Below are 24,440 nucleotides of genomic sequence, written 5' to 3' on the forward strand. Positions count from 1 at the left end.
TCACTGGGGGTGATGGGCACCTGCCCGAGGTATCCTCTTAGTCGGCGGCGCCTCCCAGGCTCTGTCCTCTTGTCCCTCTGCTCAGCCGGGGTGGGCAGGAAAGTCACCGTGATTTCGAAACTCACTACCTGCTCTACCTTACTCCGTGCAGAAGGATACTGAATTCTATTTGTATTATTATCATTTTGTACTCTTAGGACGAGCCCTGAATTTCCCTTGAAGATCCCCCCAAGGCACCTTCTAAGTGCTGGAGATGGGAAGACAGTCCTGGATTACCAGGGCGGGGGGTGGGGGGCGGTGGCCCACGTTACCACCGAGGTCTTGATGAGTGAAGGAGCGAGGTAGAGGGATCAGAGCCAAGGACGATGGGACTCGGAAGCAGAAGAAGGAGAGACGCGCCTGCTGGCTTGGAAGATGGGAGGGGCTGAGTCCAGGGACACGGCAGCCTGCAGAGGCCCGCTGCCCACTCCAGCCTGAGCCCTGTGGAAAGTAGTGCCAGGCTCCTGGGGAGGGGCAGTTCCCCTTCCTGTGGGGCTGCTGACGCGACAGCCCCGTGACGGGGAGGACTAGCCTCCCAGTGGACACACCCTCGGGTCTCTGTCCTGAGGGCACCGTGGTCTCCTCCATCTGCACCGCCTGGACCACAGGAAGGAGACGCCATGACCCCCAGCCTCACGGCCCTGCTCTGCCTCGGTGAGATGGAGGAGGGGGAGGGGAAGCCCCAGCCAGGAAGGGAGCCCTCCCCACAGCCAGGCTGCTCTGTCAGGACACCCCAGGACTCAGGAGGCTCACGGGTAGGAGAGGCGCTGCTCAGGATTCAGGGCGAGCCTCTCACAGGGGTCTCTCTTCCAGGGCTGAGTGTGGGCCTGAGGACCCAGAAGCAGGCAGGTGAGTCTGTCCCCAGGTGTCCCACCTCCCTCCTGATCATGGGGACAAGGGGCCAACCCCAGGCAGTGGGGTGGGGAACAGCAGTTCTGGGCTGAAGGAGGGGGAGTCTGGGAGGTTGGGGGCTGAGAGCTGGGCACCTGGGGGTGAGGATGTCTTGTGACCCAGCCTCTGATGTCCTTCCAGGCACCCTCCCCAAACCCACCATCTGGGCTGAGCCAGGCTCTGTGATCCCCTGGGGGAGCCCCGTGACCATCTGGTGTCAGGGGACCCTGGGGGTCCGGGTGTTCCATTTGGATAAAGAGGGAAGCTCAGCTCCCTGGTACGGACAGCCCTCACTGCAGCCCGGGGACAAGGGCAAGCTCTCCATCCCACACACGACACAGGACTATGCAGGGAGATATCACTGTTACTACCTCAGACCCACTGGCTGGTCAGAGAGCAGTGACCCCCTGGAGCTGGTGGTGACAGGTGAGAGGACACTCGGGGGTCCCAGCCTCAGGCTCTGCCCTCAGGAAGGGGGTCTGCCCTCAGGGGTGTGTCCCTCTCACAGCCCAGCCCTGGGGGAGGAGAGGGGCGTGTGAGCCCCCATTTCACAAGCTCCCTCCTTCTCTCCTAGGGGTCCACAGCAAACCCACCCTCTCAGCCCTGCCGAGCCCTGTGGTCACCTCGGGAGGGAACGTGACCCTCCAGTGTGGCTCATGGCAGCGACTGGACGGGTTCATTCTGACTAAGGAAGGAGAACGCAAGTCCTTCTGGACCCTGGATGCACAGCGAGGCCCCCATGGGCAGACCCAGGCCCTGCTCCCCGTGGGTCGCGTGACCCCCAGCCACAGGTGGATGTTCAGATGCCACGGCTTTTACAGCGACACCCCCCAGGTGTGGTCGGCCCCCAGTGACCCCCTGGAGCTCCTGGTCCCAGGTGAGGAGGTCCCACCCTGGCCTCACGCACTTTTGGAGGCACGAGACAGATTATCAGATGCTCTTCTCCCAGGATTGTCCCAGATGAGAGGGTGGGGTGAGGGGGGAGCGGGGCGCACAGGACAGTGTGAGCGACAGTGAGGCCTGGGGACCAGGATGGGAGAAGGGGCTTCATGGGAGGAACCAGCCCCTACAGCCCAGGGCTGGTCTTCCCCCAGGTGTGTCTGGGAAGCCCTCCCTCCTGACCCCGCAGGGCCCTGTCGTGGCCTCTGGACAGAGCCTGACCCTCCAGTGTCGCTCTGACGTCGGCTATGACAGATTCGCTCTGTCCCAGGAGGGGAGACAGGCCCTCCCCCAGCGCCCTGGCCGGCAGCCCCAGGCTGGGCTCTCTCAGGCCGACTTCCCCCTGGGCCCAGTGACCAACACCCACGCGGACCGGTACAGATGCTACGGTGGACACAATCTCTCCTCCGAGTGGTCGGCCCCCAGTGACCCCCTGGACATCCTGGTGGCAGGTGAGGAGCCAGCGGGTCAGTCAGGGACCCAGACTCTGCACAGGCCCTGCCGCGGGAGCCCCAGGTGGTGATGCTGGGAACCAGGCGTGAGGGGTCCCCAGGGAGGGAGGGAGAGAGACAGAGAGAGACGCGGGTGGGCAGGGAGAGGGAGAGACTCGGAGAAAACAGAGACAGACAGAGATGAGGGGCCTCAGGGAGGCCCTGCTGAGTCGCAGTTAGGAACCAGGCGGTGGGCAGCCCCTCACCCCCCTTCCTCTCTCTAGGGTGGTTCCCTGACACGCCCTCCCTCTCGGTGCAGCCGGGCCCCGTGGTGGCCTCAGGAGAGAACGTGACCCTGCTGTGTCAGTCAGGGAGCACAAGGGAAACTTTCCTTCTGTCCAAGGAGGGGGCAGCCCGGCCCCCACTGCGTCTTAGATCAAAGTACCGAGGTGGGCATTTCCAGGCCGAATTCTCCATGAGTCCCGTGACCTCAGCCCACAATGGGACCTACAGGTGCTACAGCTCACTCAGCAGTAACCCCTACCTGCTGTCACACGCCAGTGCCCCCCTGGAGCTCACGGTCTCAGGTGAGGGGCCCCAGCCCTGTCCCCTCTGTGTCCCTATTGTCATATCTGAAGGTGACCCCCTTTCTAGGATAGGAGTGAGGGGGGCTCCAAAGGAGAGTCAAAGGAGGGTGATCCAGAGGGGGTCCAGCCTGCAGAGGGACGGAGGGAAACCAGGCCCTCCCGTCCCTGCTGCCTCTCACGTCCGGTCACCAGACTTCTCAGATAGGAGGAAGGGGAAAGCCAAGGGCAGCCCCAGAGCAGAGACAGCACCAGAGTGTGAGCAGAGGGGGGATCCCAGGGAAGCCGCAGCCCCTCACCCAACTACAGGCATTTTCCCAAGATCCTCTGGGGACACCACCACCCCCCACAGGGCCCAATTCAAGAGTTGGTGAGCCACTGGGGCCTCTGCCCAATATGTGGACACCTGGCCCCAGGCCTATCCCTTGAGGTCCTCAGCTGCTCTAAATCCTGACCCGATCTCAGCACAGCTTGTGTCCCAGGGGGGCTGGGAGTCAGGTAGAGATGCTGGAGTGACCACAGGCACCAGGAGCTCTGAAGCTGGTGGATGACGTGTGGGGGTCATGGAGAGGGAATGAACCCTCGGGGCCCATCCTGGGGGAGGAGCAGTGGGCTGACATGGGGAGAAGCAGCCCCCAACCCTAACCTTCTGTCCTGACCCCCAGGAGGCTCTGAAGTTGGGGCCCTTCCCCCCACGGAGCCAGGCCCGCAGACGGGTGAGTGAGGGTCTGTGGGACATGGTGTTGGGTCCAGGGGGGCAGGGCTCAGTTATGGCCTTGGTTCAGGCACCTCTGAAGACGCTGACTTGGACCCCCTTCCCCTGCCTGGGCCTCAGTTTCTCCAAGTGTAAAGGCAGAGAATCGTGGCCCAGAGCTTAGATTTCCTTCAGTTCTGACTTCTGGCTGTGACCCCCCAGGAGAGGAGGCCTCACAGGGAGGCCCCTGAGGATGTGACTGTACGGGGGCCTGTCCCCAGTGCCGCAGTGATGGTGGCATTGTCCGGGGAGGGGGAGGGAAAGATGAAGTGTCCACCGCACACAGCCGGCCCCTCCCCTAGTCCCTGCTGTGGTGGGGGAGGGGAGGGTAACAAGGAAGGACCCTCGGCTCCAGATGAGACCCTCGGACAGGCCCCCCTGCAGATGAGAAGCCCCCAGAGCACAAAGCTGGTGTCCACCTTGAGCGGGGCGCGGCAGGAGGACAGCTCAGGGAGCCCACAGCCCTGGGTTCCAATCCCAGCTCTGCCACCTCCAGACTGGGTCACCTGGGGTTGGTGAATTCCCTCTCTGTGCCTCAGTTTCCTCATCTGTAAAATGGGTGGGGTGGGTTAGAGGAGATGAATACACAGACCCCAGCACGAGCCTGCACACAGTAGGCACTCAATTAAATGGCATCTTGGGCTCACTCATGACGTCACTGGTGCCCCAGGTCTCAAATGGTACCTGAACGTCCTGATTGGGGTCTCGGTGGCCTTCGTCTTGCTGCCCCTCATCCTCCTCGTCCGACACTGGGGTCAGAGCAGACGCAGGAAGTCGGGTGAGTAGGGAACGGGGTGACCCAGGGCCCTGGAGGTGGTGGGCTCAGGGCACCAGCCAAAGGGAAACCTAAGAGATGGGCAAGGTCAGCTTAGAAAAACATTGTCCAGAGTCTGAAACTCAAAAATCTAGAAAGAAAACACGTACTGTCAGCTGACATGTATAATTTAAGGTATTTTCCTCCTTTTCAATCTCATGAAGTGTTGAAACATGTACGCAAGTATGAGTTCAGGTCTCCTTCTTTCCTCCTGAATCCCGAGTGAGGGGCGGGGGTCGTAAGAGTCCCAGGGCCGAGCCTCTGTCATCTGCCCCAGCCCAGGGCGAGGCTGATTTCTACCCTCCCGCAGGGGCTGCAGACCCAGAGCCCAAGGACACAGGCCTGCAGAGCAGGTAACTCCCGCCCCGAAGACCCCCAGGCCCGCCCCGCCCGCAGCACCCCCTCATTCTCCCCCTAACACGTCCGCCTCCTCCCCAGCTCCTGCCCAGCCGCCGCCACCCAGGACCAGGCCCTCTGTGAGCAGAAGAGGACGGGGTGGGGGGGGGGGGGACACAGGGTTCTGGAGGCACCTGTGTGGGGGAGGGGAAGGCTGGGAAGGGGTGGGCTCAGGGGGTGCGGACTGAAACCCCACACTTCCCCTCACCCCTGGGTCTCAGTGGCCCCTTCTGGACGCACTGCGGGGGCTCCGGCCCTGAGGGATCTCAGGGGATCCCGCCAAGCGATACACACCCTGTTCCGCCCCAGCAGATGCTGCCGTGAAGGACACACAGCCTGAGGACGGGGTGCAGCTGGACCATCCGGTGAGACCCCTGCTCCTGTCCAGGCCACCAGAGACCTTCTTGTTGCCAAACTCAGTCCAATGGACACGTCTCTGTCCTCACATCCCAGCTCCAGCAGCGTCCCACACTGACCTCTCCTTCCGGGCTTCCTGGGTCGTCCTGCTGTGACTCCACCCCTCCTGCTTCCTTGTGACCTCATGGCCCCTCCTTCGGGGTCCCCTTTCCTGGCTCCCCGTCCTCTGTCTGACCTTCTGGCATTGCAGAGAAGCCCCACGTCTCAAGAGGATTTGTGAATAAGTGAATCACCTGAAAGTCCCCAGGCCCCCCTTCCTTCATTCACCCAAAAGCGGTGCACAAGGAGAGCGCATCCCCCCGGCTCCCTGTAGGTGCTGCAGGTGCAGCAGGGAGCTCACCTGGTGGGTGAGAGAGACTATATGTAAAGAAGCAGGTAGCTTCCTAGAATGCAAGGTCCCGATAAGGAAAGTAAAGCAAGAGAAGGTTACAGAGTACATGGTGGGGGGGCAGCAAGTGCAAAGGTCCTGAGGCAGGGACGCTTTTGCAGGAAGATGGCCGTGCGGCTGGAGCCAAATGTGCAAGGGAGATAACGTGCTAATACAGAAATCAGAACCGTAGAAAGAATCCAGAGGCTCCAAGGTGTTAGGAGGTCCCCGGAGTTTCCATCAGGAAAGTGACCTGACCTAAGGTTTTAAAGCATCACTCTGGCAACACAGTGGAAAGCTGACAGAAGGAGATCACAGTGGATCCAGGAAGTCCCCTTTCTGTCCTACTCTCTCCCTCCAGCAGAACAGGCAGGATGCAGACCCCCAGGAGGGGACGTACGCCCAGGTGAACCACTCAAGATCAAGACTAAGGCGGGGGGTGGCCACCTCTCCTTCCTCCCTGTCGGGGAGATTGCTGGACACGAAGGACAGACAAGCGGAAGAGGACAGGCAGAGGGATGGTCAGGTGGGTCCCAACCTGTCCGGGCCCCCAGGCTTCCCCCATCCCAACCACACACCTTCCCTCTCCCCCACCGCAGGCCGCCGCATCTGAAGCCCCCCAGGATGTGACCTATGCCCAGCTGAACCACTCGACCTTCAGACGGGAGACTGCAACCCCTGCCCCCCAGTCAGCGGAGCCCCCAGAAGAGCCCAGCGTGTATGCTGCTCTCGCCGTCCGCTAGTCCAGGAAGAACCCAGACCCCACACTCCAGGGAGGAAGACTGCACGGACCCCGGAAGGCACAGGAGCTGCCTGCCCGCAGTGGACACCGCCTAACGACCAACAGACAGCCTGGACTCCCAACACAGACCACCAGGAGCCCCTGGGACCCTTTGGCAGTCACCTGATTCTACCCTCAAAGATAACTAATATCCTTACATTTGGGAAATAATGCAACAGACTTCTCAAAAATCAATGTGTGAGTTGAAAACCAAAATCATAACGAAAAAAAAAAAACAAACAAAAAAACAGAAGTGGGAAAATGTTTTCAATGAATGATAATGTAAATAATACACATCAAACATATGAAATGAGAAAATTAAGAATCATGAATGAATATATTAGAAAAGGCTTTAAAAAAATCGATGACCTAACATATCATACCAAGACTTCAGGAAAAAATAGCAAATTATTTCAAATGAAGGTAGAAGGTGGGAATAATAATGACAAGGGTAGCTAATAATGAAGACAACCAAAAAGTAGAGAAAATCAATTAAGGCAAAAAATAAACTCATTCTTGAAAACATTCATGAATCCTAGCCACCACAGCCGAGGGAAAGAGAGAAGGCACACACTTCTAACATCATGAAAGGAATTGCAGACAGCACTACAAATCCTACAAGCTTTATAAAAATAGTAACAGAACATTATGAAAAATTTGATGCCAACATACAGAAAATGTAGATGGAATGGAAATCTTCACGTGTACAATTTACTAAATGGATATAAGAATAAATGGAAAATCTATCACCTTATACATTGATTCTGTAATCAAAACTTACCCACGACTGAACTATATAGAATCTAACAAAGTCAAAATGAAAGAAATAGTAGAATGCTGGTTCCCGGGGTTGGAGCGAGGGGGAAATGGGAAGATATTGGTCAAAGGGCACAAGCTTCCAGTTATAAGATGAGTAAGTTCTGGGGATCTAATATACAGCATGGTGGTTACAGCTAATCACACTGTATCCCATTCTTGAGTGTTTTGAAGGGAGCAGATCTCAAATGTTCTCACCAAAAAAAGAAATGGCGACTGTGTGATGGGATGCGGACAAATGCTCGGACGGTCATCATTGTCCGACGTGTAAGTGTGCAGTTCAGGCGGCTTCACTGGTGATTTCTTCCGAGCACTTATGTACTCGTGAAAGACACATGCACATGCACACACACCCCAAAATTGCACAAACATTTCCCGAGAACAGAAAAAGAAGAAACATACCTCAACACATCAGATCAGGAAAATATTTACACCAAAGCCTGACAAGGGAATTATACATGGGGAAGTCACAGGAAGATCTCTCACATGATCTTAGATGAAAATCCCTAAACAAAGTGTACACAAATGAGATGTAGTGATATATTAAAAGGACATTACTTCATGACCATACTGTGGGGTTTTTTTTCGAAGGATAGAGTAACTTAAAATTTAAAAAATCTATTACATAATGCAATACACTAACAGAACAAGTAAAAAATAATCATCTCAATAGATGCAGACAAAGCCTTCAATAAAATATACCAACAATTCCTGGTGAAAATAAAATCGCATCAGAAATAGAAGGGAATTCCCTTTCACTGACGAGGGCATGTTTAACAACACTAGATGTCATCTGTACAGGTGAGAACCTGAGGTCCTTTCCTCTACGACTGGCAATGATCCAAGTATGTTCCGTATGACCACTTGTATTCACCAGGGCCCTGGAGGCACCAAGTAAGTGAAACAAAACAAGGCAAGAAGCTCTGAAGTGGATAAGAATAATATTGTATTACTAAGAGACTGCACAGCTGTGTTCGTAGAAAATCCAAAATAATGTAAAGATCTTCTACTCTAATTAAAAAGTTTTCCTGCATCGCTGCATACATGGTCAATATATAGAATTCAACTGCCTTCGAGACTTCCGGTTCTGGATTGAGATGAAGTAAATGAACGTCTCCCTGTTCCCTGACTTTATACCAGTGACCTGATTGTATACTCCTGACTTCCAAGAGCCGTAAGATAATATATTTGGGCTGTTTTAATCCACCAAGTTTGTGGTAATTTGTGGGACAGGGAAACAATACAACCACTTGAATTTTCTTTTGATTAGTGTCTGCATAGTAATTTTTCATCCTTCTACTTTTTTAATGTGGTAGAATATACACACCATGATACTCACCACCATTTAAACATTATTAAAGTGCGAAGTTAGTGGCCTTAAGTACATTTACCATGTTCGGCAATCATGACCACTGTCCGTCTTCCAGAACATTTTCATAATCCCAAACAGAAGCTCTGTACCCATTAAGCAAGAATTCCCCATGCCCCCTGAGAACCAGGCACTGGTTATCTCCATTCAAATTCCTGCCTTAGGGAGTCTAGCTACGCTAGGCTGTTCGTGTAGGTGAAATCATACAAAATGCGACATTCTGTGTCAGCCTTATTTCACTTTGAATAATGTTTCCAAGGTTCATTCATATTGTTCACTCTTTTACTTTTAACCTATTTACATGTTATATTAGAAGTGAGTTTCTGGGACTTCCCTGGTGGTGCAGTGGCTGGGAATCCTCCTGCCAATGGAGGGAACACGGGTTCGATCCCTGGTCTGGGAGGATCCCACGTGCAACTAGGCCCGTGCGCCACAACTACTGAGCCCTCACGCCACAACTACTAAAGCCAGCGCACCTACAGCCCATGCTCCACAACAAGAGAAGCCACCGCAATAAGAGGCCGGCGCACCGCAACAGAGAGTAGCCCCCGCTCACCGCAACTAGAGAAAGCCCATGCACAGCGATGAAGGCCCAACACAGCCAAAAATAAATAAATAAATTTATTTTTTAAAAAAAGAAGTGAGTTTCTTATGGACTTCATAGTGTAGGTGGTGGTTTTTTTCTTAAACCAATCTTACAAGCTCTTTTAATTGCTGTGTTTCGCCCATTTACATATAATATTATTACTGATAACGCTGTTATTTAGGTTTGTCATTTTATTTTTTTCAAGTTTTGTCCCCTCTCTTTCTTGTTCTTCTATTTACCCTTTCCTAGGATTTAAAAACATTTTTAGCATACCACTTTAATTTCTCTATTGGTGCTGTAGCTGTAAGTCTGTGACTGCTGTTGAAGTGGCTGTTCTAGAGATTATCAGGTACATACCTAACTTTACACAGTAAAGATAGAGCTAGTATTTTACCTCTTCAAGGGAAATGTAGAACCCTTACAAATCTATAGGTCTCTTTATTCTTACCCCTTTATGTTGTAGTTGTTGTATGTGTTATTGCTACATAGAAGCCCAGGGCTGTGTCGGGGCCTATGGGGCCAGGTCAAGGTGAGTGAGCTCTCCCCAGACCTCCTGCTGCAGCTCCACAACCACCACCCCCGTCACCTGAGGGGAGAAGAGGAGGTCTGGGCTGATGGCGACCAGTCTGAGGACGGCTATGGAGTGACATCTTGGGAAACTGAGGCCATAAGGGCAACCCTGACACTTCAGGTCTGCATCCTTTCAGGACAAATTGAAACCCCACGTGTTCATCCTTGCCTCCTAATTAGATGCAAATGAGACACTGGAGATGCTCACCTCCAGGTACCGGGACTGGCATGTTTAGTTCCAGAGACTCATTCAAGATCAAAGAGATTACTTAAGCATTTCTGCATCTCCTCACCCATACCCTGTCTTTTTTGTTCTCAGGGGTAACTGACGTTCTCAGTCCATCACAAAATATGTCAGACGCCAACAGTGATGAGTAGCAGAAATTCTCAATTTTGGGTTGGGCTCCGAGGGTCACAACCTGTTAATGGAATGCAGGTGACCTGAGTGGACATGCAGGGATGCTGGGGTGATTGGGGTCTGCTCTGACCTCTGTGACCTCTTTTTCCACAGTTCCTAGCCTCACACCCCCAAGACTACACAGTGGAGACTCTCATCCAGACGGGCATGGCCGGCTCAATCCTGCTGGGCCTCAGGATTCTGCTCTTTCAGGCTCAACACGGCCACGGAGGAACGCAAGATGCAGCCAGGAGGTAAACACAGAGGGAACAAACCCACCATTCGGTGAGTTCGATACTTGTATGACTAGGTTTGGGAGGCAAATCTGCAGTATGAATTGAGGGAAGTGTCTGCTGAGAATTTCAAAGTGTATAAACGCTGGCATGCAGGAAATGCCTGGGTTGTTGCCTGTAGAGACTCTTCTGTAATTAAAGTGTGGTAATTTCCCTCCTTACCATTACTGATTATTCTTGACTACTCCCCCTTTTTTTTTTACTCCTGTGATTTGAGGCTACATCCGCATCGCAGGTTTGGGTTCACACCTAAAGTCACCTTCATGCTCTGCCACTTTCTTGTAATACATTTTGCTTTATTTCTAATTTCCACACTCACTGGTGTGTGCTATTGACCTCGATCCCTTCAGCCTAGAACCAGAATGTTTTAAGCAACTGAGTACATGGGTGAAATTCAGGTCTAGTTTAAAACACATAAATCCAAAACCATTTCCGAAAACCCTCTCTGGACCCCCTCAAGTCTTATTCCCCTCCAAAATGATACACAGAAGAGTTTCTGCCAAAATACCATCAGTTTGAATGAGCACAAGGTGGACTTCCCTGGTGGCGCAGTGGTTAAGAATCCACATGCCAATGCAGGGGACAGGGGTTCAAGCCAGGAAGATCCCACATGCCATGGAGCAACTAAGCCAGTGTGCCACAACTACTGAGCCTGTGCTCTAGAGCCCGTGAGCCACAACTACTGAGCCTGTGTGCCACAGCTACTGAAGCCCACGCACCTACAACAGAAACCACCGCAATGAGAAGCCCACGCACTGCAACAAAGAGTAGCCCCCACTTGCCACAACTAGAGAAAGCCTGTGCGCAGCAATGAAGACCCAACACAGCCAAAAATAAATAAATAAATTTATGAATGGGCGCAAGGTGTTTGAAGCGACAGCCAGGTGGTGTGCTGGCAAACCAGCTCTATGAAAACATCACTTTTTCTCAGTGTTCTGATTTGTTTACATTATCTGTTTCTTTGGTAAATACTCCCTTCATGCCCAACTTCAAGATGCCAGTTTGAATGCACTGGATACACAGCTGGGAACAGAATCAACTTTCACAAGTATGAGCCAACTGTGGCACCTCACAGATGACCCTGAGGTCCTTCTATTCTGTAGGTCATAATAATTTCCACCTCAATCTTATGCCACGGTTTCAGTGGAATTGTGATGCCCAAATCCTAGTACATTCACATTAGAGGTAAAGAGAAAACAGAGGCATAATCAGTTGTGGGAGACACGCTGAGCCTGACATGAAGGTTTAACATAGGAGATACGAGTCCAAGCAGGTCGGACACGCCCAAGTCTCTCATATGTATGCATTTCTCCCCTGCTGACCCCTTCACCTTTGCCCCTTAATGATAATTTGGGTGAGTATAGAATGCCTCACTGACAGTTAATTCCTTGACTGTATTTTCCCCATATCTTTTGGCATTTTCTCCCTTCAATTTCCTTCCCTTTGCTGCGAAATAGCAAGACACATTTCATGTATAGACACATGCACCCTAGCAACTGCAAGTTCTTGCTACATCTCTGTAAAAGACCAACAATTGGCCTTTCATACTGTCGCAGACATTGTCCTCACTGATTTCATTCTGAAATTCACAATATCTATGGGCCCTGTTCTTTCTATTCCTCATCTACCTTAACTTTCTAATTCCAGTCTCTCTGTACTGCATCCTAAACAAACTCCTCAATATTGTATTCCAAGTTCATAATTGGCTCTTCAGCTGTATCTTCTCCTTGATGGAAAGAATATCTTGAGTGTATTAATGAAAGTATTATTTTTTACCTGTAAGGTGTTTGCCTAATTCATTGCTAAAATCCTATATACTTCTGCAGTATAATCCCTTTTGCTGTTTCCAGAATTTATTTTCCTTCTTTAATTTTTCAGATGTGTAAACATGCTTAAATTAAAATGTTTCATATATTCCTAGTATTCTATCTCCTTGGATAGGATAATACAAGTTACTAGCTCTGCACATAGTCTTCTTAGCACTTTTTCTCAGTATCAGGATTTATCTCTTATGTTCATTCCTAATGCTCAGCTCCCAGACACGTGATTTTCTATAGAGAGTTTCTCCCAGGTCTGTCCTGACATTCAGAGATGAAATGGGTGACTTCTTGTGGCTGCCCTGCCCCACAGCATCCGCTCTCTCAAACTCAGCACCTGACTAGGCATGTACCTGGCCTCACACTCACAGGTGGGACAGATATCCATGTACAATTATAATGAATTGAAGCTGTTTTACAACCACACAGAGGACACAGCTCAGTGCTGACCTTGGGGCTGGGTCAGTGGGCAGAGATATCCCAGTGCCTGGCCACAAACGAGGTGGAGGGGCAACACCGATTCCAACCTTGACCTGAAGCCCTGACCCCTCCCTGCCTGTGAGGACCTGAGGTCCTTGTCCTCCCACACAGAGGTGGAAACCTCTATTCTAATGACCACTTGCTGGACTCAGGCACTGGTAGTCACTAAGCTTTCACCTCTTTTTTTTGTTGTGGTCCCTTCTCTATTTAAGAAACTTTCATTTCTCTTCTCCTATAATAGACCATGCCTATGTATTTCATAAAAAACATAAGCAGTGGGAATGCCCTGGTGGCGCAGTGGTTAAGAATCCGCCTGCCAATGCAGGGGACACGGGTTCGAGCCCTGGTCTAGGAAGATCCCACATGCTGTGGAGCAACTAAGCCCGTGCACCACAACTACTGCGCCTGAGCTCTAGAGCCCACGAGCCACAATTACTGAAGCCCGCGTGCCACAACTACTGAGCCCACACACCCAGAGCCCCTGCTCTGCAACAAGAGAAGCCACCGCAATGAGAAGCCCATGCACCGCAACGAAGAGTAGCCCCCACTTGCAACAACCAGAGAAAGCCCGCGCGCAGCAACGAAGACCCAATGCAGCCAAAAATAAACAAACAACAAAACCCCACCATAAGTAGCATTTCTCAGTGTCAGAGCAGACGGGGGTCATGAGTGGGCACATCAGTCATTCATCCTGACTGTGGGGTCTGACACCTTCACCCTCTCATACTGGTTAGAAATTAACCAATATTGGGTCCCATCCATGTCCTGGCACCACTGAGCCCACAACCTGTCTGAAGAGTGGGGTTCAAACAACATGCAGCAGGCGAGGAAACTGAGGCTCAGAGACATAACTTCAGGGCTCAAGGCACACGGGGGAGCATGACGAGGAATACTTAAATTAAATCAGCTTCGTCCCCCAAGTCAGAGCACTGACACACTCTCTGTCCCATAAAATTGAAACAGGAGCATATAATAAGGAGACAATGCCCAAGGATCAACGGCCACCGAGCAGGCAGGAACGACTCAGGGGTTTGTTCCCAAGAAGGAGGGGTGGACGCTGTTTCAAGAAAAAGGGAGAAGTCCCTGAAGGGGACTGAGATAGAAAGCAAACCCACACTCTGGGGCCAGGGGAGCAGGCATGTTTCCTTCCTTATTTCCCCGAACTTCTCCTCTGTGCTCATTGCCACACTGACCTCCACGGAGCTGTAGGCAGATGTTAAACGTGTGTCTCTGCTGATCTGAGCTCTGCGGTGCAGCAGGAACCTGCAACCTCCCTGAAGCATCGCCAGGGCCTGGGTGACCCCTGTCCATGGTGAGGACCCCACAGGGACCTGAAGATGGACAAGCTGAGGACGAAGGAGACCCAACGGGGAGGCTATGAGAGGGAAGAACGTGCTCGGGTCACCCTCACCTGGAAGGGGCATCTCAGGAAGACACCGGGTCTCTCATGGGAATGACAGCCAGGATCCTGGGAAGGGGCAGTTCCCCTTCCTGTGGGGCTGCTGACGTCACAGTCCCGTGACGGGGAGGACCAGCCTCCCAGTGGACACACCCTCGGGTTTCCGTCCTGAGGGCACCGAGGTCTCCTCCATCTGCACCGCCTGGACCACAGGGACGAGACGCCATGACCCCCAGCCTCACGGCCCTGCTCTGCCTCGGTGAGATGGAGGAGGGGGAGGGGAAGCCCCAGCCAGGAAGGGAGCCCTTCCCACAGCCAGGCTGCTCTGTCAGGACACCCCAGGACTCAGGAGGCTCACGGGTAGGAGAGGCGCTGCTCAGGATTCAGGGCGAACCTCTCACAGGGGTCTCTCTTCCAGGGCTGAGTGTGGGCCTGAGGACCCAGGAGCAGGCAGGTGAGTCTGTCCCCAGGTGTCCCAGCTCCCTCCTGCTCATGGGGACAAGGGGCCACCCCCAGGCAGTGGGGTGGGGAACAGCAGTTCTGGGCTGAAGGAGGGGGAGTCTGGGAGGTTGGGGGCTGAGAGCTGGGGACCTGGGGGTGAGGATATCTTGTGACGCAACCTCTGATGTCCTTCCAGGCACCCTCCCCAAACCCACCATCTGGGCTGAGCCAGGCTCTGTGATCCCCTGGGGGAGCCCCGTGACCATCTGGTGTCAGGGGACCCTGGGGGTCCGGGAGTTCCATCTGAATAAAGAGAGAAGCTCACCTCCCTGGGACAGACGGCCCCCATTGGAGCCCGGGAACAAGGGCAAGTTCTCCATCTCATATATGACACAGTCCTACGCAGGGAGATATCACTGTTACTATCGCAGCCCCACTGGCTGGTCAGAGCGCAGTGACTCCCTGGAGCTGGTGGTGACAGGTGAGAGGACACTCGGGGGTCCCAGCCTCAGGCTCTGACCTGAGGAAGGGGGTCTGCTCTCAGGGGTGTGTCCCTCTCACAGCCCAGCCCTGGAGGAGGAAAGAGGGGTGTGAGCCCCATTTCACAAGCTCCCTCCTTCTCTCCTAGGGGCCCACAGGAAACCCACCCTCTCAGCCCTGCCGAGCCCTGTGGTCACCTCGGGAGGGAACGTGACCCTCCAGTGTGGCTCATGGCAGCGACTGGACGGGTTCATTCTGACTAAGGAAGGAGAACCCAAGTCCTCCTGGACCCTGGATGTACAGCGAGGCCGCCATGGGCAGACCCAGGCCCTGCTCCCCGTGGGTCGCGTGACCCCCAGCCACAGGTGGATGTTCAGATGCCACGGCTTTTACAGCGACACCCCCCAGGTGTGGTCGGCCCCCAGTGACCCCCTGGAGCTCCTGGTCCCAGGTGAGGAGGTCCCACCCTGGCCTCACGCACTTTTGGAGGCACGAGACAGATTATCAGATGCTCTTCTCCCAGGATTGTCCCAGATGAGAGGGTGGGGTGAGGGGGGAGCGGGGCGCACAGGACAGTGTGAGCGACAGTGAGGCCTGGGGACCAGGATGGGAGAAGGGGCTTCATGGGAGGAACCAGCCCCTACAGCCCAGGGCTGGTCTTCCCCCAGGTGTGTCTGGGAAGCCCTCCCTCCTGACCCCGCAGGGCCCTGTCTTGGCCTCTGGACAGAGCCTGACCCTCCAGTGTCGCTCTGACGTCGGCTATGACAGATTCGCTCTGTCCCAGGAAGGGAGACAGGCCCTCCCCCAGCGCCCTGGCCGGCAGCCCCAGGCTGGGCTCTCTCAGGCCGACTTCCCCCTGGGCCCGGTGACCAACACCCACGCGGACCGGTACAGATGCTACGGTGGACACAACCTCTCCTCCGAGTGGTCGGCCCCCAGTGACCCCCTGGACATCCTGGTGGCAGGTGAGGAGCCAGCGGGTCAGTCAGGGACCCAGACTCTGCACAGGCCCTGCCGGGGGAGCCCCAGCTGGTGATGCTGGGACCAGGCGTGAGGGGTCCCCAGGGAGGGAGGGAGAGAGACAGAGAGAGACGGGGGTGGGCAGGGAGAGGGAGAGACTCGGAGAAAACAGAGACAGACAGAGATGAGGGGCCTCAGGGAGGCCCTGCTGAGTCGCAGTTAGGAACCAGGGGGCGGGCAGCCCCTCACCCCCCTTCCTCTCTCTAGGGTGGTTCCCTGACACGCCCTCCCTCTCGGTGCAGCCGGGCCCCGTGGTGGCCTCAGGAGAGACCGTGACCCTGCTGTGACAGTCAGGGAGCACAAGGGAAACTATCCTTCTGTCCAAGGAGGGGGCAGCCTGGCCCCCACTGCGTCTTAGATCAAAGTACCGAGGTGGGCATTTCCAGGCCGAATTCTCCATGAGTCCCGTGACCTCAGCCCACAATGGGACCTACAGGTGCTACAGCTCACTCAGCAGTAACCCCTACCTGCTGTCACACGCCAGTGCCCCTCTGGAGCTCGCGGTCTCAGGTGAGAGACCCTGACCCTGTCCTCTCTGACTCAGTCAGCTCAGGGCTCTGTCCCCAGAAATGTCTGAGGTAGTAATGAATGAGGGGACACAGTGGGCCTCCAGAGAGGAGGACATTCAATGGCCCCTGACTCCAAAGTCTCATCACTGGATCCTGGGTTCTCAGCTGCTGAATCAGTGGGAACTCCCAGAAGCAGGAGAATAAGATTACAGGGTTCGATCTCAGGCTGAACACGGAGCACACAGCACTCAATTATTCCTGTCTTAAGAGCACTTTTCTCACTAGTCCTGAGCACCGGGGGCACAGCCAACTCTGTTCCAAAGTGATTCAAAAGCAGGTTCTGAGTTCAAAGAACACATGGAGGCTGAGAGAATCCAATGAGAAGAGCAGAGGGAGCCTGGCATATTAGAGGAAGGGTTCATTAAGGAACTGTGTAGAAGCTGTAATATGAGAATTGGAGGCATTGAGGCCACAGAACCCAGGAGAAGGGCTCGTGTCTCCCCAACTCCTCACTCACACCCTCACTTTATGATTCTCATGAGCAGGTGACACCATCCACCCGCCACAAAACAAGTCAGACACCAGCAATGATTAGTAAAAGAAATCCTCAGTTATGGGGCTGGGCTCCGAGTTTCTGTCCTGTCGAGGACAGAACAAAAGGAACCAGTACCCTGGGTGGACATCCAGGATTCAGGAGTGACTGGGATCTGCTCTGACCTTGTGATCTCTTGTCCAGAATTCCTACCCTCACACCCGCAAGACTACACAGTGGAGAACCTCATCCGGATGGGCATGGCCGGCTCAGTCCTGCTGGGCCTCGGGATTCTGCTCTTTCAGGCTCAACACGGCCACAGAGGAGCCCAAGATGCAGCCAGGAGCTGAACACAAGAGGGAACCGTGCACCGTCCCGAGTGGTGGAGCCCTGTCATGACCTTATGTGCCCAGGAGGTTCTGGAAGAGAATCTGCAGCACGCGTTGTGTGAACTGTCTGACCAGGGAGGGAGAGACATGGTGTGGGTGCAGGAGAAGGCCTGGGAGTTCCTGTGGAGGACTGGGCCTCGGTTAACCATGGTGCCTTCCCACGCCACCAGTGATGACTCTCCCTGACTGCCCCGTCCCCTCTCACCCCTGTGACGTGAGGCACATCCCACATGGCAGGTCTGTGTCCACACCTTACACACCTTCTTGCTCTGGCCCACTTTCATGTAATATATTTGTTTATTTTTAATTTCCACATTGGTTGCTGTGTGCTATTGACCTCCATCCCTTCAGTCAGAAACAGAATGTCGTTTAAGTAACTGAATAAATGGGTGAACTTGGGGTCCTGTTTCGAACAGATAAATCCAAAACTCTTCCCTAAAACTCTCTCTGGACCCCTCAAGCCCTTCTCTCCTCGTCAGATGACACCTGGTATAGTTTCTCCAGAAACACCATTAGTGTGAAGGAACACCATGGCGTTTGAAGTGACAGTCAGCTGCTGTGCTGGTAAACGGGCTTAGGAATTTATCATTTTGTAAAAAGCCCAGATGTGTGGCATTTGTCTCTTTCTTCAGTGTAAATCCTCTCTTTGGGCTTCCCTGGTGGCGCAGTGGTTGAGAGTCCGCCTGCTGATGCAGGGGACACGGGTTCGTGGCCCGGTCCGGGAAGATCCCACATGCCGCGGAGCGGCTGGGCCCGTGAGCCATGGCCGCTGAGCCTGCGCGTCCGGAGCCTGTGCTCCGCAACGGGAGAGGCCGCAACAGTGAGGCCTGTATACCGCAAAAAAAAAAAAAAAAATACTCTCTTCGTGGCCAACCTCATGGTACGCGTATGAATGCGCTGAAGCAGAGTGGGGAAGTAATGCGTAGAATTGTCTTTCCCAAAGAACTGAGCCTGATCCAGCTGGAGCACAGCTCGGTGATGACCCCGATACACACAGATGTGTCCTTTATATAAAGCATCACGAGTAGATCATTTCCACTTCAGCTTTATGCCCTGGTTTCCATGAAATTATCCTAGTCCTAGGCCTTTGCATCCTAGCCCGTCCCCATGAGAGGCAAAAGAGAAAACAATGGAAATATCAGTTGTGGGAGAAAACACTGAGCACTTTAAGTCCCAATACATTACTGGTAGGTGTACTAACCGCCTCAGTCAATCTGGGGAGTAAATAAGAATTATCGGTGAAAAGGAGAGACACACAGCTCTGACCCACAGTTACATAACTTAGGGAAAAGGTGTACATAACCATGAGTATACATTCAGGAGAACTGTGACAGAGGGGTCGTTCATATTAGACAAAATCATAGAAACAAATCTCACCAAAAATGAATGGATTGTTATACATATGCAACCGAATTTTATATGACAGAAAAATACACAAAGTTAAACGGCTACAATAATACAGATCAATTTTCAAGCCTGATGGTCAGTAAGTAAAGAAAAACTATAAGAGTGTACTTCATTACGTCAAATTCAAAAGCAGACAATGTGGGACCCAACTAAACAAAATAAGAATTTAAAGAGGAAAAATAACAATTGATACCAGAGAAATACAAAAAATCATGAGAATACTATAAACAATTCTTTGCTAACAAACTGGACAACCTAGAAGAAATGGACACGTTTTAGGAACATACAGCCCACCAAAGCTGAATCGAGAAGAAATAGTTAACTTTGAATAGACTGATCACTACGACTGAAATAGAATCTGGCATTGACATATATACACTACCAAACGTAAAACAGATAGCTAGTGGGAAGCAGCCGCATAGCACAGGGAGATCAGCTCGGTGCTCTGTGACCACCTAGAGGGGTGGGATAGGGAGGGTGGGAGGGAGACGCAAGAGGGAGGAGATATGGGGATATATGTATATGCATAGCTGGTTCACTTTGTTATAAAGCAGAAACTAACACACCATTATAAAGCAATTATACTCCAATAAAGATGTTAAAACAACAAAAAAAAAACCTCCCCTGCAAACAAACATCCAGGACTGGATGACCTCATGAGAGAATTCTGCCAAACATAAAAAGAAGATCTTACACTGAGCCTTCTCAAACACTTCCAAAATACTGAAGAGGAGGAAACAGTCCCAAAGGCATTGTCTGAAGCCACAATCACCCTGATACCCAAAACCAGACAAAGACACTGGCAAAAAAGAAAATTACAGACCAATATCTCTGATGAATATAGATGCAAAAATGCTTAACAAAATATTAGCAAACCAAATCCAACAACACATAAAAAGAATCATACACCATGATCAAGCTGGATTCATGGCAGGGTCACAAGGATGGTTCAACATACACAGATCAATCAGTGTGATACAACGTATCAACAAAAGAAAAGACAAAACCGATTCCGCACTAGGAACTGCAGTTAGAAGAGCCAGGTGCGAGGCCTCTGCACGTGGCCCCCTGTGAGCAACTGAAACCAGACTAAACACAAAGGAAAAAAAAAAAGCCATCGCAGAGCCGTGACTATTTTCAAGGCGGCTGTTTTTCTCTGTGAAACACACTGCCTTTGGGGCAAAACAAGGAAGAAGCTGGTGATTCTCACGTGCAGCACAGAAGGAGAGCCACTGCAGGCCAGCCTCCCCAACTCTGAAGGCACTCCAGCCGTGTGGCTGACAGGGTCTTGGTGCTCCAGCCGGGTGTCAGGCCTGAGCCTCTGAGGTGGGAGAGCTGAGTTCAGAGACCACCAGAGACCTCCTGGCCCCATGAAATATCAATCGGTGAGAGCTCTCCAAGAGATCTCTGTCTCAACGCTAAGACACAGCTCCACTCAACGACCAGCAAGCTACAGTGCTGGACACCCCATGCCAAACAACTAGCAAGACAGGAACACAACCCCACCCATTAGCAGAGAGGCTGCCTAACATCATACTAAGCTCACAGACACCCCAAAACACACCACCAGGCATGGTCCTGCCCACCAGGAAGACAAGATCCAGCCTCATCCACCAGAACACAGGCACCAGTCCCCTCCACCAGGAAGCCTACACAACCCACTTACCAACCTTACCCACTGGGGGCAGACACCAAAAACAATGGGAACTACGAACCTGCAGCCTGCAAAAAGGAGACCCCAAACACAGAAAGTTAATCAAAATGAGAACACAGAGGAACACACAGCAGATGAAGGAGCAAGGTAAAAACCCACCAGACCAAACAAATGAAGAGGAAATAGGCAGTCTACCTGAAAAAGAATTCAGAGTAATGATAGTCAAGATGATCCAAAATCTTGGAAATAGAATGGAGAAAATACAAGAAACGTTTAACAAGGATCTAGAAGAACTAAAAAGCAAACAAACAATGATAAACAACACAATAAATGAAATTTAAAATTCTCTAGAAGGAATCAATAGCAGAATAACTGAGGCAGAAGAATGGATAACTGACCTGGAAAATAAAATAGTGGAAATAACTAGTGCAGAGCAGAATAAAGAAAAAAGAATGAAAAGAATTGAGGACAGTCTCAGAGACCTCTGGGACAATATTAAACGTACCAACATTCAAATTATAGGAATCCCAGAAGAAGAAGCGAAAAAGAAAGGGACTGAGAAAATATGTGAAGAGATTATAGTTGAAAACTTCCCTAATATGGGAAAGGAAATAGTCAATCAAGTCCAGGAAGCACAGAGAGTCCCATACAGGATAAATCCAAGGAGAATCATGCCAAGACACGTATTATTCAAACTATCAAAAATTAAATACAAAGAAAAATACTAAAAGCAGCAATGGAAAAGCAACAAATAACATACAAGGGAATCCCCATAAGGTTAACAGCTGATCTTTCAGCAGAAACTCTGCAGGCCAGAAGGGAGTGGCAGGACATATTTAAAGTGATCAAAGGGAAAAACTTACAACCAAGATTACTCTACCCAGCAAGGATCTCATTCAGATTCGACAGAGAAATTAAAACCTTTACAGACAAGCAAAAGCTAAGAGAATTCAGCACCACCAAACCAGCTTCACAACAAATGCTAAAGGAACTTTTATAGGCAGGAAACACAAGAGAAGGAAAAGACCTATAATAACAAACCCAAAACAATTAAGAAAATGGTAATAGGAACATACATATCGAAAATTACCTTAAATGTAAATGGATTAAATGCTCCAACCAAAAGACACAGACTGGCTGAATGGATACAAAAACAAGACCCATATATGCTGTCTACAAGAGACCCACTTCAGACCTAGGGACACATACAGATGAAAGTGAGGGGATGGAAAAAGATATTCCATGAAAATGGAAATCAAAAGAAAGCTGGAGTAGCAATTCTCATATCAGACAAAACAGACTCTAAAACAAAGACTATTACAAGAGACAAAGAAGGACACTACATAATGATCAACGGATCAATCCAAGAAGAAGATATAACAATTATAAATACTTATGCACCCAACACAGGAGCACCTCAATACATAAGGCAAATATTAACAGCCATAAAAGGGGAAAGCGACAATAACACAATAATAGCAGGGGACTTTAGCACCCCACTTTTGCCAACGGACAGATCAACCAAAATGAAAATAAATAAGGAAACACAAGCTTTAAATGATACATTAAACAAGATGGACTTAATTGATATTTATAGGACATTCCATCCAAAAACAACAGAATACACTTTCTTCTCAAGTGCTCATGGAACATTATCCAGGATAGATCATATCTTGGGTCACAAATCAAGCCTTGGTAAATTTAAGAAAATTGAAATTGTATCAAGTATCTTTTCCGACCACAACACTATGAGGCTAGAATTAGAAATGAAAAGGAGAAGTAACAACTGACACCACAGAAATACAAAGGATCATGAGAGATTACTACAAGCAACTCCATGCCAATAAAATGGACAACCTGGAAGAAATGGACAATTTCTTATAAAAGCACAACCTTCCGAGACTGAACCAGGAAGAGACAGAAAATATAAACAGATCAATCACAGGCACTGAAATTGAAACTGTGATTTAAAATCTTCCAATAAACAAAAGCCCAGGACCAGATGGCTTCAAAGGCAAATTCTATCAAACATTTAGAGAAGACCCAACACCTATCCTTCTCAAACTCTTCCAAAATATAGCAGAGGGAGGAACAATCCCAAACTCATTCTATGAGGCCACAATCACCCTGATGTTACAAAAAAAGAAAACTACAGACCAATATCATTGATGAACATAGATGCAAAAATCCTCAACAAAATACTAGCAAACAGAATCCAACAGCACATTTAAAGGATCATTCACCATGATCAAGTGGGGTTTATCCCAGGAATGCAAGGATTCTTCAATATACGCAAATCAATCAATATGATATACGATATTAACAAATTGAAGGATAAACACCATATGATAATCTCAATAAATACAGAAAAAGCTTTTGACAAAATTCAACACCCATTTATGATAAAAACTCTCCAGAAAGTAGCCATAGAGGGAACTTACCTCAACATATAAGAAAGGCCATATATGACAAACCCACAGCCAACATCATTCTCAATGATGAAAACCTGAAATCATTTCCACTAAAATCAGGAACGAGACAAGGTTGCCCACTCTCACCACTATTATTCAACATAGTTTTGGAAGTTTTAGCCACAGCAATCAGAGAAGAAAAAGAAATAAAACAAATCCAAATCGGAAAAGAAGTAAAGCTGTCACTGTTTGCAGATGACATGATAATATACATACAGAATCCTACAGATGCTACCAGAAAACTACTAGAGCTAATCAATGAATTTGGTAAAGTAGCAGGATACAAAATGAATGCACAGAAATCTCTTGCATTCCTATATACTAATGATGAAACATCTGAAAGAGAAATTAAGGAAACATTCCCATTTACCATTACAACAAAAAGAATAAAATACCTGAGAGTGAACCTACCTAAGGAGACAAAAGACCTGTATGCAGACAACTATAAGACACTGATGAAATAGATTAAAGATGATACAAACAGATGGAGAGATATACCATATTCTTGGATTGGAAGAATCAACATTGTTAATGACTATACTACCCAAAGCAATCGACAGATTCAATGCAATCCCTATCAAACTACCAATGGCATTTTCCACAGAACTAGAACAAAACATTTCACAATTTGTATGAAAAACAAAAGACACGGAATAGCCAAAGCAGTCTTGAGAAAGAAAAACGGAGCTGGAGGAATCAGACTCCTTGACTTCAGACTATACTACAAAGCTACAGTAATCAAGACAGTATGGTACTGGCACAAAAACAGAAATATAGATCAATGGAACAGGATAGAAAGCCCAGAGATAAACCCACACACATATGGTCACCTTATCTTTGATAAAGGAGGCAAGGATATACAATGGAGAAAAGACAGCCTCTTCAATAAGTGGTGCTGGGAAAACTGGACAGCTACATATAAAAGAATGAAATTAGAACACTTCCTAACACCATACACACACAAAAAAACTCAGAATGGATTAAAGTCCTAAATGTAAGGCCAGACACTATAAAACTCTTAGAGGAAAACACAGGCAGAACACTCTATGACATAAATCACAGCAAGATCCTTTTTGACCCACCTCCTAGAGAAATGGAAATAAAAACAAAAATTAACAAATGGGACCTAGTGAAACTTAAAAGCTTTTGCACAGCAAAGGAAACCATAAACAAGACGAAAAGACAACCCTCAGAATGGGAGAAAATATTTGCAAATGAAGCAACTGACAAAGGATTAATCTCCAAAATATATAAGCAGCTCATGCAGCTCAATATCAAAAAAACAAACAATCCAATCCAAAAAAGGGCAGAAGACCTAAATAGACATTTCTCCAAAGAAGATATACAGGTTGCCAACAAACACAGGAAAGGATGCTCAACATCACTAATCATTAGAG

General features: G+C 50.1%; 2 protein-coding genes and 1 pseudogene across 11 annotated transcripts in view; 2 read left to right on the top strand and 1 right to left on the bottom strand.

Annotated features, from left to right (window-relative positions):
- The window catches only part of CDC42EP5 (CDC42 effector protein 5), a 64,464-nt gene that overhangs the window by 34,693 nt on the left and 5,331 nt on the right, over window positions 1–24,440 (bottom strand). For 3 of the 7 annotated variants that reach the window (XR_016390825.1, XM_089902121.1, XM_089902119.1), the window contains one exon: window positions 4,323–4,484. The exons of 2 other annotated variants lie outside the window; for them this stretch is intronic. The gene's annotated coding sequence lies outside the window, so the exon portion shown is untranslated. Of the gene's footprint in view, window positions 1–4,322; window positions 4,485–13,934; window positions 14,275–24,440 lie in introns of those variants that run through there. 2 more of the 7 variants (XM_089902120.1, XM_089902125.1) reach the window with 2 other exon arrangements.
- LOC115802462 (leukocyte immunoglobulin-like receptor subfamily A member 6) lies at window positions 501–10,424 on the top strand. Of its 3 annotated transcripts, XM_089902069.1 has the most exons (13): window positions 608–693; window positions 853–888; window positions 1,072–1,356; window positions 1,505–1,807; window positions 2,025–2,321; window positions 2,585–2,887; window positions 3,550–3,600; window positions 4,309–4,416; window positions 4,763–4,805; window positions 4,891–4,928; window positions 5,158–5,213; window positions 5,994–6,158; window positions 6,232–8,495. In XM_089902069.1, the coding sequence occupies exons 1-13, from the start codon at window positions 660–662 to the stop codon at window positions 6,373–6,375; spliced, it is 1,863 nt and encodes a 620-aa protein (XP_089758195.1). In that variant the 5' UTR covers window positions 608–659; the 3' UTR covers window positions 6,376–8,495. The 3 variants fall into 3 exon arrangements, with proteins under 3 accessions (XP_089758194.1, XP_089758196.1, XP_089758195.1); XM_089902068.1 differs by lacking the exon at window positions 6,232–8,495 and having other exon boundaries at window positions 501–888; window positions 5,161–6,030; XM_089902070.1 differs by lacking the exons at window positions 3,550–3,600; window positions 4,309–4,416; window positions 4,763–4,805; ... (2 more) ...; window positions 5,994–6,158; window positions 6,232–8,495 and adding an exon at window positions 10,273–10,424 and having other exon boundaries at window positions 508–693.
- LOC111171260 (leukocyte immunoglobulin-like receptor subfamily A member 6) lies at window positions 13,976–17,910 on the top strand (annotated as a pseudogene). Its single transcript, XR_016390823.1, has 7 exons — window positions 13,976–14,399; window positions 14,559–14,594; window positions 14,778–15,062; window positions 15,210–15,512; window positions 15,730–16,026; window positions 16,289–16,591; window positions 17,327–17,910. The product of XR_016390823.1 is annotated as a leukocyte immunoglobulin-like receptor subfamily A member 6 (transcript).

This window comes from Delphinapterus leucas, chromosome 20, assembly GCF_059928025.1.
Source record: "Delphinapterus leucas isolate spDelLeu-1000000601 "Yukka" chromosome 20, BTC_Dleu_Yukka2, whole genome shotgun sequence".
Taxonomy (NCBI): domain Eukaryota; kingdom Metazoa; phylum Chordata; class Mammalia; order Artiodactyla; family Monodontidae; genus Delphinapterus; species Delphinapterus leucas.

Bases quoted from the DNA above. Each gene is read 5' to 3' on its own strand.
- LOC115802462 (XM_089902069.1), top strand. From the start codon at position 660: ATGACCCCCAGCCTCACGGCCCTGCTCTGCCTCG. The intron at 2,888-3,549 runs GTGAGGGGCCCC...CCTGACCCCCAG, and splicing joins CCTGGAGCTCACGGTCTCAG to GAGGCTCTGAAGTTGGGGCC. The intron at 3,601-4,308 runs GTGAGTGAGGGT...CTGGTGCCCCAG, and splicing joins GGAGCCAGGCCCGCAGACGG to GTCTCAAATGGTACCTGAAC.